This window comes from Heloderma suspectum, chromosome 2, assembly GCF_057233095.1.
Source record: "Heloderma suspectum isolate Gila_16-S chromosome 2, 16-S_ref, whole genome shotgun sequence".
NCBI classification, from domain to species: Eukaryota; Metazoa; Chordata; class Lepidosauria; order Squamata; family Helodermatidae; genus Heloderma; species Heloderma suspectum.
In genome coordinates this window covers 87078689-87093375 of record NC_139459.1, presented here as the reverse complement: position 1 = coordinate 87093375, position 14687 = coordinate 87078689, and the positions used below count along the sequence as shown (strand labels likewise).

General features: G+C 42.8%; 1 protein-coding gene across 3 annotated transcripts in view; it reads right to left on the bottom strand.

Moving 5' to 3' along the window:
• Positions 1 to 14687, bottom strand: part of SEMA4D (semaphorin 4D) — a 117726-nt gene that overhangs the window by 10187 nt on the left and 92852 nt on the right. For all 3 annotated transcript variants that reach the window (XM_084834045.1, XM_084834047.1, XM_084834046.1), the window contains 8 exons: positions 14602 to 14664; positions 13099 to 13197; positions 10327 to 10420; positions 9262 to 9375; positions 7449 to 7600; positions 4033 to 4208; positions 3782 to 3938; positions 1331 to 1553 (listed from right to left, as the gene is read on the bottom strand). In XM_084834045.1, the coding sequence (XP_084690171.1) occupies positions 1331 to 1553; positions 3782 to 3938; positions 4033 to 4208; positions 7449 to 7600; positions 9262 to 9375; positions 10327 to 10420; positions 13099 to 13197; positions 14602 to 14664 (1078 nt within the window). The remainder of the gene's footprint in view (positions 1 to 1330; positions 1554 to 3781; positions 3939 to 4032; positions 4209 to 7448; positions 7601 to 9261; positions 9376 to 10326; positions 10421 to 13098; positions 13198 to 14601; positions 14665 to 14687) is intronic.

Below are 14687 nucleotides of genomic sequence, written 5' to 3'. Positions count from 1 at the left end.
ACTTTATCTCCTATCCTACTCTCATCCCATATTCTTTAAACCCCTCCAGAAAACTCCATTCTCTTGTTAACATTTCCCCCCTAAATTGCAATAGTGTCTTTCACCTGTTCTGAGCAATCTATTATCTGGACTTGAGTTGGATTTTGAGACCTCAGCCACAGTGCCTTTGGCACTGGCACTAACACACACACACACACACACACACACACACCAACCACTTTCCTTTAGGCCAGGATTGGGCAACCTGTAGCCCTCTGCTTAATTTCTGCAAGAGATTAGTTCAGACCTCTGGCAAGAGCGATCTGTCCCTCTCCTGGCAGTCTGCTGGGTGGGGAGGAAGGGAGAGGTAAAGTGAGAGGAAGAGGGAGGGAGAGAGAAGGAGAGAGACAGACAGACAACAGAGAGGGAGAGAAAGAAAAGGGGGTGGCCCTCCCCATTCTTGCTCTAGCCCTGCCCACTGTGGTCCTTGACAGAAAAAAAAGTTTCCCACTTCTGTTTTATGGACTACCCCAAATATAAACACCCTATATGGGATGATGTGGAAATGTTAATCACTAATAATCAGGGTCTGACATATACCATTCTCGGGTGAGGAAATCATTCTGAAAATGGTTAGCTGTATGTTAAACACTTCAATTAAAATGTTGGTCTCATTCATTCATTCATTCATTCATTCTAAAATGCATATCCCACCTTCCTTTGGGGGGAAAATCAAGATGGCTAACTAATAATTAAACCATCATTCAAAAATTATTACGTAAAACAAATTACAGGAAGAATTACACAGACTTCCCCCAAAAAACCCTACCGCAGCAACAGTAGCGGCAAGCAGCCATCTCCAAAACCCCCCGGAAAAGGCCAGGTCTTGATCACAAAATGAAAAGCGAGCAGTGATGTGGCTAGGTGAGATTCCCTGGGAGAGGGCATTTCATAACAACAGTGCCATGACTGAAAAAGCCCTGGCTCTCATACCAAGGTGATGAACCTCAGCACATGGAAGATGGGGACACAGAGCAGGACTTCTTATATTGATCCTAGGGTACATATATGCAAGGAGATAGTCTTTAAAGTAATCATGTTCTGGACCATTTAGGGCCTTACAGGTCTGAAATTTAGGTCTTTCATTTGTAAGGACCTAAGAGATACAAACTAGTCAGGATAGGAGTTAAGTTTCTGTCTCACTGGTAATTTTTGTCAGTCTCAAAAACCGGGATGCATTGAGTTACAATATGTGCATGTTAATTCACAAGACTGGCTCAACCAACTGTTTGGCCTAACTGAAATGCCACTTTATTAATGCTACCCAGTTCTCTGAGAATGGAAAACTCACCTGTACTGATAAACATGACATCATACAAAGTGCCATTCAGTGCTCGGACTTGGTCTACCACAATCTGTGTATACTTCACATCACGCTTTACTAGTCTGGGTCTCTCTCCTATTGGGGTCACAGAGTCATCCATCAGAGGATGGTCTTTGACGAACTGCAGTGTTTTGTCGGGTAAGTTAAGTGTAGTCTTGAAATTTTCTGCTTTAGCCTCCTTGTTTATACACTGTACCAAGAAGAACAAATAAAGCATATGTCACATGACTACTGACAGTTGAAAAAGGAACAGTACCAGCTTTAAAAATAAAGTATACTAAAATATCCTTTAAATCATCTTTAAACTGAAACTACTATTGCTGCTAATAGCTTATCTCATTGTTGTCAATATAAAGTGTCTGTGGAGGTTGTTCAGTGTCTTGTGTACAGTCTCCTCTAGAGGATTCTATTGCTCATTTCAAACATTATCTGACTGTATGAAGCAACACCCATGTTTGGCAAAGACATAAAAAACAGGAGTTTCCTCAGAGATAATAAAATTGGCCTAAACCATGTGGCCATGGTTTCATACAAGCTTTTAGTTTCTCTTAAAAGAAACTTGGGACCTAAAATGCACTAGGAATCTCAAAAAAGAAGAAAAACATGCATTATAAAATGTGGACCAGCAATAAATAACCATCTCCTAACTCAAACCAGACCCAAAGTTCAAATAAGTAACTTCCTACTAGCTAGGTAGAAATAAGCTTTAATTAGAACTTAAAAAGCTAGTCTAACAAATGCTTAGTGTTCAAATCTCTCTCAACCAGGAAACCTACAATTCAGTGAGAAATCTAATCATGTTAGTTAGAGCGCTGTGAACCACCCAGAGAGCATCAGTCATTGGGCAGTATAGAAATTAAATAAAGAAATAATTCAGCTGTGGTAAAGACACTTTGATATCCCTATTTACCCTTTAGCAACCCAGTTAGGGACACACCCGAAGGTTCTGCCCCTGGTGTTCAAATACAGGTGAAGGTAAGCCCTCCTGACAGCAAACAAGATGGCTTCAGAGATCCTAGAGAAGCCTTCCCCAAGACTATCCTAGGCTGTACCACCCTTACTGGTGGAACCACAAGCCAGGTCTTCTTAGGAGCAGGGAAGATAGGAGAAGAGGGAGCCGCCTTATAGTGAGTCAGACCATTGGTCCATCTAGCCCAATACTGTCGACACTGACTGGGAGCGGCTCTCCAGGGTTTCAGGCAGGAGTTTTTCCAGCCCTACCCGGAGATGATGCGGATGGAACTTGGAAACTTCTGCATGCAAAGCCAGTGCTCCACAACTGAGCTACAGCCCCTCTCCATACAGCTCCCCCCTCCCCAGGGCACTGCACGTCCTCTTGGAAGCAGTCTACTATACCAGGACTGCTTAAGGATCAATGAATGGTCCAGGCATGGGCTAATCTTCCTTCCCCTTATAGTCTCTCATTATCATGTTGTCTTCAGCCCTATTCAGGTGTTCAGTTTAAAACTGTGTAGAAAGTGCCAGTAATGTGTGCTCTGGCACTACCCCCTCCACTCCCACTGTGGGTTGATAGGGGAAGTCTGCAGAGGAAGTGTAACCTTATCCAAGTGAACACAATTACAAAGCTCTATGTGATCAGGAACACTAATAAAGCACATTTCCCAGTCATTTGGAGCTTTGTAATCATGTTCATTTGAACACACTTACACTTTCTCTGCAGACTTTCCCCATCCTTCTGTAGTTCAAGTATCAATAGAAATCGAACACAGGAGCAGAGAAGATGGCCTCTGATGTACAGCATCTCCATTCTTGGATGTAGAGAATAAAGTCCATATTTTGAGGCCCGAAAGGCAGGATACAAATAATTTTATAAACATATTTGTATTTTATTCAGATTTCTCACTGGATTATGAACTGTATAAGCATGAAGCAAACTGCCCATATGGCTTGGGTCAATCCTAAATCCATGCCAGCTGCCCCTGCCAAACAAGTGATTTCTCTTCCATGGTTAGGACTGGTTCAAAACAGCTACATTTGGGGGCAATTTGGGGTCCCAGCAGCTATCACACTACACAGTAACATCTGAATGAGCCCACTAATGAGAACCCTCACACCTGTCCTAAGAGGTAGAGGAAGGTGGAAAACTAAAATAACCAACCAACCAACCAACCAACCAACTTCCATGACTGTGCCCACAAAGAGTTTGCTGTGCTAAAATTGAAAGGGACAAGGTAGAGAGAATATGGCAAGGGAGAATCCTATAAGGGCATTGGGTTGTACAGACTTCACTCAGTATCTACTCTAGCCCTGCTATCATTTCCATCTATTAGTTGGGGACTGGCACAGCTTGGGTGAGAGGTCTTGAATCAGGGCTTCTGACAGCTGAAAAAAAGGAGCTCCTTACAACTGCCTTTTAGGAATAAAGGTCAAGGAGCATTCATCAACATCCAGACTTACTGCTCCAGGACGGGGATTAGGAATCTCTCCATTGTATCGCAACCATTTTGTGTGGGACTGCTCAACTGTGGTGCTCTGCATGTATTTCCCTTTGGCGAAAACATCCTCCACTGTAGAGATGTTGTAGGCACACACTGCTGATAGCCCCACATTATTCCTTAAAAAGACATCAAAGTAATGAAAATCAATAAGTTACCATGTTACAATTCTGTAGTAAAAATACTTCTTTGAAATGTAAAAGTGTTTCTTACAACTGTGGGGTAAAAACCCCATAAATCACTGTGTCCTTCGAGCTTGGAGTCTTCAGGATAAAGACATCATTGACGATGTTGAAAAATAAATTTTTATCTGGTACAGAGCAAAGCAACCTGGCCTTGAGATAGGAAGTCCATTTTTTTTGTAAAGTCCTATGTCCTCCTTGGTCCCCCTTTAAAAGAGAAAGAGAAAAGATCCAAGAGTAAGCAAGTTCCCTCTCCAAGTTGACATACAGGCTTACAACAGTGCTACATTAAACTGAAGAATCACAACATATATTTAAAGTATGATGTGCAGGGCAAATAGCTGCCATCAAGATGCAAGTCAAGATGCCAGTGTTACTTTTAGCACATCAACTTTCAGAATACGAGCCAAAATCTAACCTAAAATCTACACAACCTTTTGTGGTGTAAATGTGAAATAAATCATCAGAAACCAACTGGATCTCTCCATAGATTCAGTGCACAAGTAAAAAACATTGCTGATGGGAGAAAACACATATAAAACTAAGAGGCAGTTCCTGACAGCTGGTCACACTTCTCCAACCTTATACAGAATCCTGATGGACCCTACCGATAGTCATGTAATATCTAAAAGGACAGCTCCAGAAGTACCCCTCTCCCAAAATAGCCATGTGTGTTTACTGCCTGGAGTTCAGGAGTGCTTAAGGTTGAAGCATGTGGCTGGTCCCATGGCCCCCAGAAAGTAGGCACATACAGGAAGTTAATCTTGACCAAGAGGTGAACTCTTACTGCCATGCTCCTTCTATTTTTTGAAGTACGTATACATACACAACACTCTTCATATAAATGTGTAAGCCTGTATTCTAGGCAGCCTCTGATGAGCGCTTCACGTCATTATATAGTCAAACATTTTGAAAGCATAATCAAGCCCTGCTGAAGCATTCAGGGTAGGCTAAGCACGCAAGTAGGGTGTAGGGCCATGCATGCAGGCCCCGCCTCCTACATCCCACTGCGTGCCAGCCCTGCCTCCCTCAGTTCAAACCTTGACATATTAAACAGCAAGGTCTGAATGGGAATTTGCTTGAACATGAGCAGACATCTCTACGTGAGCAGGGACGCCTGAGAGGAAGGCCAAGATCTCTTCTCGATCATCCCAGAGTGCAGGACATGGAAGAATGGGCTCAAGTTACAGGAAGCCAGGTTCCAGCTGAACATCAGGAAAAACTTCCTGTTAGAGCAATATGACAATGGAACCTATTACCTAGGGAGGTGGTGGGCTCTCCCACACTGGAGGCGTTCAAGACGAAGCTGGACAGCCATCTGTCAGGGATGCTGACTTGGATTCCTGCTCTGAGCAGGGGGTTGGACTCGATGGCCTTGTAGGCCCCTTCCAACCCTACTATTCTATGATTCTATGAGCTCCAGAAACATTTTAAAGCTTTAGTCCCTGCTTCCCTGGCATGGGCCACAGGTACCCTACCCATGTCACATTCATGGCCTTGGGCTACTGCAGCATGACTCCAACACACACTGCAAAAAGTAGTGTCAGAAGCTCCGGGTTATGTGTCAGAAGACATAACTCTGGCTCCTCTCCACGCCAGCATGACCTCTCCCTGAAACTGAGCCAGCTGCAGCATGGGTCCCTTCCACCTTTTTGGTGCAGGAAGGAGCTGTACTTCAACGGTACCCAAGCTGAAAATGTAACAGGAGAACCTCAGTCCTACAAATGATGGATTTTAATTGTGAGCCTCTTGAAAGGAAACAAGTGCAGCACTGAACAAACTAATTGTGCAGCTACTATCAGGAGTTTAAAAATCTCCCCACACTCCAAAACGTTTGGTGTGTCTGCACTTTGCAAACACCAGATGTCTTGATCTGAAAATCAAGGTGGCTGGAATATTATCTTTCATTGAGGTGCTTCAACATAACGGAAGGCAATTTATTTTCCTAAATAACGAAAAAGATATGTACATATTTTCTCCCTCCTAACCTATATATAGCTCCGTGCAAATCATAAAGAATGGGAATGCAGCCACACATCTGCAAAGGTGCTAGTTTAAAGCAATGGCAAACTGACAGCAGGCAGAAGACCATCAGTACCATGACAAAGTAAAGCTGCTTCAAACTGCTGCAATATCACAAACTTTGCATCAGTTTCTGTTGCTTAATTACACTCTGCAATTTAAAATCTGATCCTTAAAAACTTACAAGCCATCCCTGCTCTCACCCTTATCTGCTAGAAAGGTTACAAAATTAGATGCCAACATGCTCATAAAATCTTCATGAAAAATGTATCCTTGTTTCCCAATAAAGGAAATTATGATTACATTTAAAACACGTAAGGAGTGTCAGCATCGGGATGGTTGCAATAGTTTTCTTTCAGGCTATGGTAGCTCAGCACAGAAGTGCCACCTGTCACATCACAGTCAAACAAGAAATTTTGTTGGTGTGAGAAAAACGTTGGCTTTGTCTCGTACTCTTTAGAAATGTGTCAAGCACAGCCTGGGCAGCCACCACATCTTGCTTCTCCTGAAATTACTACAGCTAGAATTCAACTGACAGCCTAAGAATCATATAGGAAGTGAAAGAACCCTTTTTCTTTTATCTAAAGAAGCTGATTTTTCCAGGCATTTAACAGAGTAATCCTGTGACTCGTAGACAGTATCTGGGATGGTGCAGATCTCCACCGCGGCTGTAGAGAGAGCTACAACCATGGAGAAGGAGATCCGATTGTGGATCTTTCCCCACTCAAAGCTGCTGCGGAAAGCTCTGCAGCAGCTTCTCTTACAAGGTCATAGCTGCAGCCTCGAAAGAAATGTTGAGGAGGTATAAATGGGGGCGAGCACAGGTAAGGGCGGGAAGAGGAGAGGCCTGGATATGCTCAATCCAAGAGCCTCTCCATTGTCATCTTCACCCACTCCCTCGTAAGCAAGCTAGATGGACTGAGAGACCCATCTAGCCAAAAAACGTTTAGACAGAGAGGCTGTAAAAGCTTCTCTCCTCCTACCTACCCTGCCTGGCTCTTGCTCATCTATGAAGCATCAGTCCCTTAGGATTGCGATCTTAGCAAGGTGAGCAACTTGGTTTTCTTATTGACAGAACCAACCAATTTTCAATCCTGAATGCATTTTTACTTAAGTATCACCAAGGCATGTCCATGCAGAAGCATCCAGCTGTCCTGGTTTGGTGCTGCAACACTTCAACTGGGAACACAACCCCTCCTCCCATGGGAAACCCCTGGATGCACAGAGACAATCAACCACACAGTCTACACTGCTCACACTAGCCCCATCAGCTTTGTGCACCAGCGGGAAACAGGCTGCATGCCTTGCCTAGTCTGCCAGGACTGGAAAATGCTAAAACACAAAAAGTGTCAGAACAAATGGTTTCTACAATTACTTGTCTCCCACCCCCCAAAGGAAAGGAAAAATGGTTCAACTCTGTCCCACCTTACAAACTCTAGCTATCCTTGGAATCATCAGCTTTCCAAGAAATTCATATTCCACTGACACTTCAGTGAAAAAGAAGTACACTTTGTCATCATCCTCGTCGCCGCTTTCTGGATCAGCTCTTATCACATCAGCAAAAATGAAATTTGGTTCTATAGAAGGAAAATGCAAACAAAATCAATGTTTGCTTTTTAATTTCCCCCCCCTCCCCCAGTATTTCCTTTCAATGACTCATTATAGACACTGGCCCTGTTCAGATGCAGATTGGGGAAGTGTGGTTAGGCTAACCATGGTGCAAGGTGGTTAGCGTTAACCACTGTGAGAGCCCCTGCTACACATGCAGGTAACCATGGCCTGCAGCATGGTTAGCCTAACCACTCACTAACCACCACGGTTATCACTAAACTCTGCAGTCCTCCAGATGGGCCACCATGCATCCCACTAGCCTAGTGGAGGAAGCTGCTGTGGGTGGCCATTTTGGAGCCTCAGTGGAGGAAGCTGCTGCAGGCGGTCATTTTGGTGGTTGTGCTGTAGCAGCGGCCAGCGGCCATCTTGAGACTCAGCCCCACAGCAGCTGCAGGAGGCCATTTCACGGGGGTTGGGGGAGTGAAGGTTTGGGAGCATGCTCGCCATTTGAGGCAGGGATGACCCTGCTTGGCCAGTTGCCTACCAAGGATGTCTTCCCTTATCATGGTGGACGCAGATGCTTGTGCCTAGGAGTGCTGAGTGCTCAAGGTCACTGTGCCAACAGCAGCAGCATGGGATCAAAAGCCTCTTTTCTCCCCACATGCTTCTCCAATTTTCATAATGCGGGCAGGGACGTAGAGCAAGAAGGCTGGCTCTCAGCTGTTGCGTCATGTGTTGCTAGGCAGATTTTGACCATGGAGATCTGGAGTGCTGGCAGGAGTGGCTGGGCCAATTTCTGCCGCTGTGGTAGCACTTGGTTAACCATGGGGGCCTGTTCAGACATCACGCTAAGCCGTGGTTAAGGCCGCTAACCATGTTGTAGCAAGTAGTTAGCGACCATGGTTAGTCCATAGTTAATAAACTACTATCGCTGGGAAAAATGCCAGACATCACACTAAGCCCTCATGGCATAACGTAATGTCTGAACAGGGCCACTGTTTCCTAATATGGCAGTTGTTCAAGCTCTAATATTAGAAGATACTCCTGCTCTGTACCGTAGCAAATTTTATCATTCTCATATTTCACAAACCTGTCAGGAAAATACTTTTGGGTATAGTTAACTATCTTCATGGACTGAACCAAGGAGATCAAGAACCAAAGACACATTTGAACTGATGATTCTTGCATTTTCACTGCAAGCTGCAAGGATATATACAGCTCCAAAAACAACAGCGCTGCTCTGGTGGAATAATTTTTGAAGGAATCCTATAAGCTGTTACAACTGGACAACGACTTGCAGGAAGAGGGTGCTGAGTCAAAAGTTGGGCAAATCTATATTGCATTGCCACATATTTCCAGTTCTGTTTGGAGAGTCTCCTGATCCTTCAGAAACTTGATGCTAAAAATAAACCAAACCACCACAGTGTTCGTAAGCTGCCTTAACAGATCTCATGAATGAAATCAATGCTGTTTAGATTCTTGGTTTCTCAAGAGTGTTTTTCTCCAACACAGATAGCGGACTGGAAAACTGGTGTATTTCGGGGGGGGGGGGGACTTTTTCTTTTGAAAATAGAAGAACACCGCTCAAGGGATACTATTTCAGTAGAAAAATTACCAGACTGTATATTTAAGAGCATTCCAACAAACATTTATTTCTCTGGGGTTTCCCCCCTCCAAACCTCCTTACCATTAAGCCAAGGAATAGCATATTCTGTCCGTAATGGATTTTGCAGCGAGTTCCTAGAAATAATTGGTTCACTTCCCAAGAAGTTGTAAGATGTTCCAGAGTAAAGTTCCCCATCTTTGCAACAACATAAGATTGAATGAATTAAATATAGTAATTTAGCAGCTTAAAGCGTTATCTTTTCAAATGTTATGACATCATACGCTCCTTTGATTACATCTTCTGTGCCCTTCCAAACTACTCCCTCCTACCCTACACCTATTGGGTAGGTGCACAACTCCTGCTCCCGCTGTACTTCTTGCTTCCAGCTGCCAAGCTCCCATACATCTGTCCTCCATCTCTGTGTTGACCCAAGGACTGCAGACAGTTAAGCTCTCTGGGGTATGAGTTAAGTCAGTTATTTGTTCCGTACAGTATCTAATGTACTAGCAGTAACATTTAATTTGAAAATAGTTCCCTTTATATACATTCTACATTATAAGTATTGAATGCTAATCCAAATGATGTTAAGTATAAACTGTTAAGCAAACTCAACATTTAAGAAGTACAGGACACAGGGTGAAATCCAGTTGTGCCCGTCTCCTGATGGAACGGCACTGCCAACAGAGTGGATTTCCTTTCCCCTCTCAGGCCCCCCATCTGCTCTGAGGTTGGGGGACCCTCCAGAGCAGATTCTGGGGGCGTGGGGAGGGCTGCAAAGGGGCGGAGAGGGAAGGTCTGTTGTGCTTACAGCAATGTTGGATATAACCCATAATAGTTGACATCTAAAAGGTCACAGAGACTAAATAGCATGCACTGGAAACTGTTTGCAAAGCCCTCCTGACCAATCAGCAAATTACATTTTGAACTCAGATAAGTTCAAAGGGCAGTTTGTGAACTTGTGTGGGCAGATCCTACAAAAGCAGTTCAAAAAGGAGCTCGGGTATTCATGCTGAACATATCTGCACCAACTTGAATTATTTTTTTATTACATTTCTATACTGCCCAATAGCTGAAGCTCTCTGGGTGGTTCACAACAATTAATTATGACAAGATGTGGAAATAACAACACTAGAAATGTTTACTTACCAACCATAACTGATGTATAACTTTGTGCAGGATCAAATGGACATCTTCCTTTACCATCATCATTTTTGCCCACAAGTTCAAATGATGTGAGATTCTACAAATCAATCAAAGCATAGGCTTTATTTTCTATCTGAATACAAACAGCCACAATCCAGCACATAATTGGTGAGTGCACAGGGTCGTATCCACCCCTGACTGTCAGCTGATAGAATGGAAACTGCTGGCGGGACTGTTTTCCCTCCTCCCCTACAGCCCCCCCCCCCAACTGCTCCAAAGCAGACTTGGAAGGGGGGACTGAAGGGGGGAAGGAGAGCAAGGGAAAGTCCTATCACACAAGCAGAAGTCTGCTTGCATGATGTTGGATTTAAGCCTTAGGGTGCTTCCAGATGGAAGGCTCCTGGCACTGTATAGGTTTTTCCTCCCTTTTTGTGGTAAGAAAAAAGATAAAAGAATCAGTGGAAAACACAGGAGGTTACAAATGGAAGAATACTATGTCTGAACTCCTCAAATGCACAATAAAAACCTCATCTGGAAGCACCCTTAGATCACATTTCATTAGGATTAGATACATAAACGACCAACTCATACAACCATTTGCAACACATTTTTGACATGGTTAAGTCAACCTGTTGAAATAATTTTGCAACGTGTTTCCAAATTTTCACTTGTTACTTTCTGGCACATCTTCCAAAAAACTAGCTTGAGCAATGCATGGGGTGAGATGCAACCTTAAGATATGGGGAAGCAATTCATACAGGTAGTTCACCACACCATGGTTTCAACGCACCAGAAATGAGCTGAAAATGGTTCTGAGAATCAGCCTTGTGTCCTTTGTTGCTGTCCCTAATACGTGTGTAATAAAAAAGCTGCAAAATATAATGGCTGTGATCTAGGCAAAGACTTTAACGTATATGGTTAATTTCAAAGAAAGTAAATTAAGTATGTGCTTAATGCTTTTACTGAAATAAATGAAATACAGAATTGCTAAACTTTGACAGGATTGTACAAAATATTTTCAAATGAGATCAGTGCACTTTATCAGCCCCCATGACACTGCTGCACTAATGAGCAAATGAATAAAAAACATAAAACACAAAGTAACAGAGGAAATTATCTGGCAACTTTGGATAAGCGTATGTGCCTGTAACACAAAATGCTAGCCTTAAAAAAATACATGAGATCCATAAAGAGAGAACTAGTCTCAAGATGCTGGAAAAATAGTTTATCCTTTAAGAATACATAGTTTATTCTTTAACACACACACACACACACACACACCCCTAGTGCTGTTACTCCCCAACTGTGCATACATGCACATGTGTGAGAGAGTCGACTCCAGAAACACACATGCAGACACCATGCCACTGAAAAGCAGCCATGGGACTTGGGGAAGAACATTTCTAGGAAACAAACAAGGACTTCTGTGTGACAGCTTAACGTGGGAATCCACATTTAGAAGCCAAATGGAGGGAAGAGAAAGGCTGGAGTAGGAACAGGACAAGACAGATTAGTCAGCCAAAGTGAAAAATGATGCCAGCAAAGGACATTCAGGAAGAAAATATAGACGCCTGTTAAAGACTGGAGATGTGAAATGTAATTTCATAAGGCAGAAATAAAATAGGTTGTGTCATGAGGACCGTGGCCTGCCAGGACAAGCATAACTCAGCTATGCATAAGCCTTTTGCCTGCACATGCAGCCCCTTTGCAACGGTTCCCTGTTTCATCCAAACTATGGTTACCAGCTTTGACTCAAGTCAGTATATTAAACCACAGTTTGAGGTTGGTTTAACAACCTGGCTTATTCCAAAGCTGGTAATCACAGTTTCATGAAATGGGAAACTATGATTAGAGACTTTCTGGCTTAATCATGGCTCACAAAGAAGTGAAGAGCTTATATACATAGGCAAAAAAATATGCATAGCTGAGCTTAATACGCCAAAATATTATAATCCAAACCTGGATAGTGAGTTAGATGGATAGAAATACAAAGAATTTTGAAAGCCAGGAAACCTTCTAGGAAAAGGGAAATGAAAACCATCCCAATTTACTGTTGGCACCTAAGAACAGCATACCCCTCTCTTGCCAAAGAGAGCCAGTATACTACCCAGAATATTGAAGAACTTTTCGCATGGTAGAAAGCCGTTAAAAGGATGAAAATGCAATCATGTAACCAAGACATTAATATATAAATAAGGTAGACAGCTGTGGCAAGGACGTGGCAAAGAAAGGGAAAATTCTGGTAATGTTGATGAAATGATGATAGACGTACAGATAAGGGAGACAAGAAAGGTCACAGCATAATATCAAGAGTCCTGTTCTTGGGAACAAAGAAAGATCCAAGCAAAGGAGAGCAATGCAAGAATAAGAGATATGGAAGTGTGTGGGGGGTTTTAAGCACAAGGACTTCATTCTGAAGCATTCAGTAGTATGAAGCTATGGTATAGCCAGGAGCTGACAGAGACAAGACAGGAAGAGAAGGGAGTCAGAGTGTTTAGGAAGAGACACAAAAGGGGCATCAGGCACACACGTTGTGTATACTACTTAAAAGTTTTACGGGCATGTCTGTTAGGAAAACTACACCCACAAAATGGGAAGGAAACAAAGCCTTCACGAGACACCATTTGCTGGGAAAGGATGACTAAACCTCAGAAGACAATTCCCTCAAGGGACAGAAATACACATGGCTCCCTGTCATCGCACTGTTCCGCAGAGCTGGGCGATTTCTAATGTTTTTACAGTTTCCCCTAAGAGAAAATGCATTCCCACACTTACCAGATGATCACAGACCGGCTGAAATGCATTAGTTCCACACACATAAAGCAAAGTATCATTCAGCTCTTGTAAGACACGAACATAGTTGAGGCACTCTGTCTGTAAAACAGAAGAAGTGGCAGGGGAAAAAATAGATTTTAATAAACTTGAATATTTTTTTTCTTTGCTCTATTGAAATCAATAGGGCTTGCTTTCACATAATGAGTTTGGAATTAGAGTGCTACTTGTCTTATCCATTTGATCATCAACAAATGCAAATACTGAATTTTAAAAGTAGTAGGAGTGATAATATTCAAGGCTGGACCACTATCTATGAAAGTATGCTCCCAGATTATTTTCAGATGCAAAATTGTTTCTGATAGTTTATATCATGGACACCATAGTTAAAACATACACCATGCATTTTACCATGCATTTCAATCTGAATTTGTTCTGTCATCAACCCAGAAAATTAGCCGTATTAGGAAAGTGAGCATTTGCTTCTCCTCTAGTTTTGAGGTTGTTTGCCCTGGCAATCCCCTCAGTCCCCCATCCTTCAAGATGAAGCACTGCTTTGCAGCAAGGTTCTGGCATTTAGATGAAAACACCCTAAGAGAAAGTTAAGCTTTGTTAGGGGTCAAGGAAGCTACCAATCAAATAACAGATTCCATATTTGTGCTGTGAATCAAACTCTGAGGTTAACCGTCAGGCAGTATCTAGCCGGGCTACTCCACCTCCACTAATTCTATTGCACTCATGGGAGCGACCACTTGCGCAACAAGGCTTTCGCACTTCTAAAAATAACCCCGGAAACCACCGTAAATGCTCATTTCTGGATCGGGACAGATCAGCAGAGCTCTGTTCCGTGAGCTCCAGTAACCAGCCCCATTCCGGAAAATAGCGTTTCCACTTGTTTGGGGTTATTTTTAGAAGCGCCGAAGTCCCACTGTGCGAGTGGTCAGTCCCATGAGTGCATGGGCACAATAGGATACTACTTAAAGAATTTTATAATTCCAGTAGGGGGGAAAAATCTCACTCCAAACCCTGTTTGCTTCTCTCTAAAGCAATAGCAACAAGGTGAAAAGTTAATATGCTCATCCTTCAATGAGCTGCTGCTCCCCCATCACCCATATCTCGAACATTTTGCAGAACAAAGCCTAGCCTGCTTGCAGATTGGAGTGTGAAGACTACTGGCAGAATCAACAACTTGCTCTGGGAGGAGCTGGTTCCCTTTCATATTGGTACTGCTGTATTAAAAAAAACACATGCAGGCTCACTAATATTTTCTAGCAGCACTACATGTGGTAAATAAAGAATCAACTATATATATACTTTTATCACACACACAAAGGCAACCATTCAACAAAATGACGTACAGGAACTAAAATAGTGCAAGAACAAAAATAACTCTCTGGCACCTTTTAATAAAGGGTTACAGGGCAAATTAATTACATCCCCAATATTACTTGAAATGCTTTCTTGAAAGTCAAATTGATAACAGACAAATGGCAAAAATCTATTCACCTGTTTGGATTTGCCCTTTTCTGCACATCTAGTTTTCTTCTCTTCTGTGACCTTCCAAAACACCTGGACGATCAGAACCAGCACAA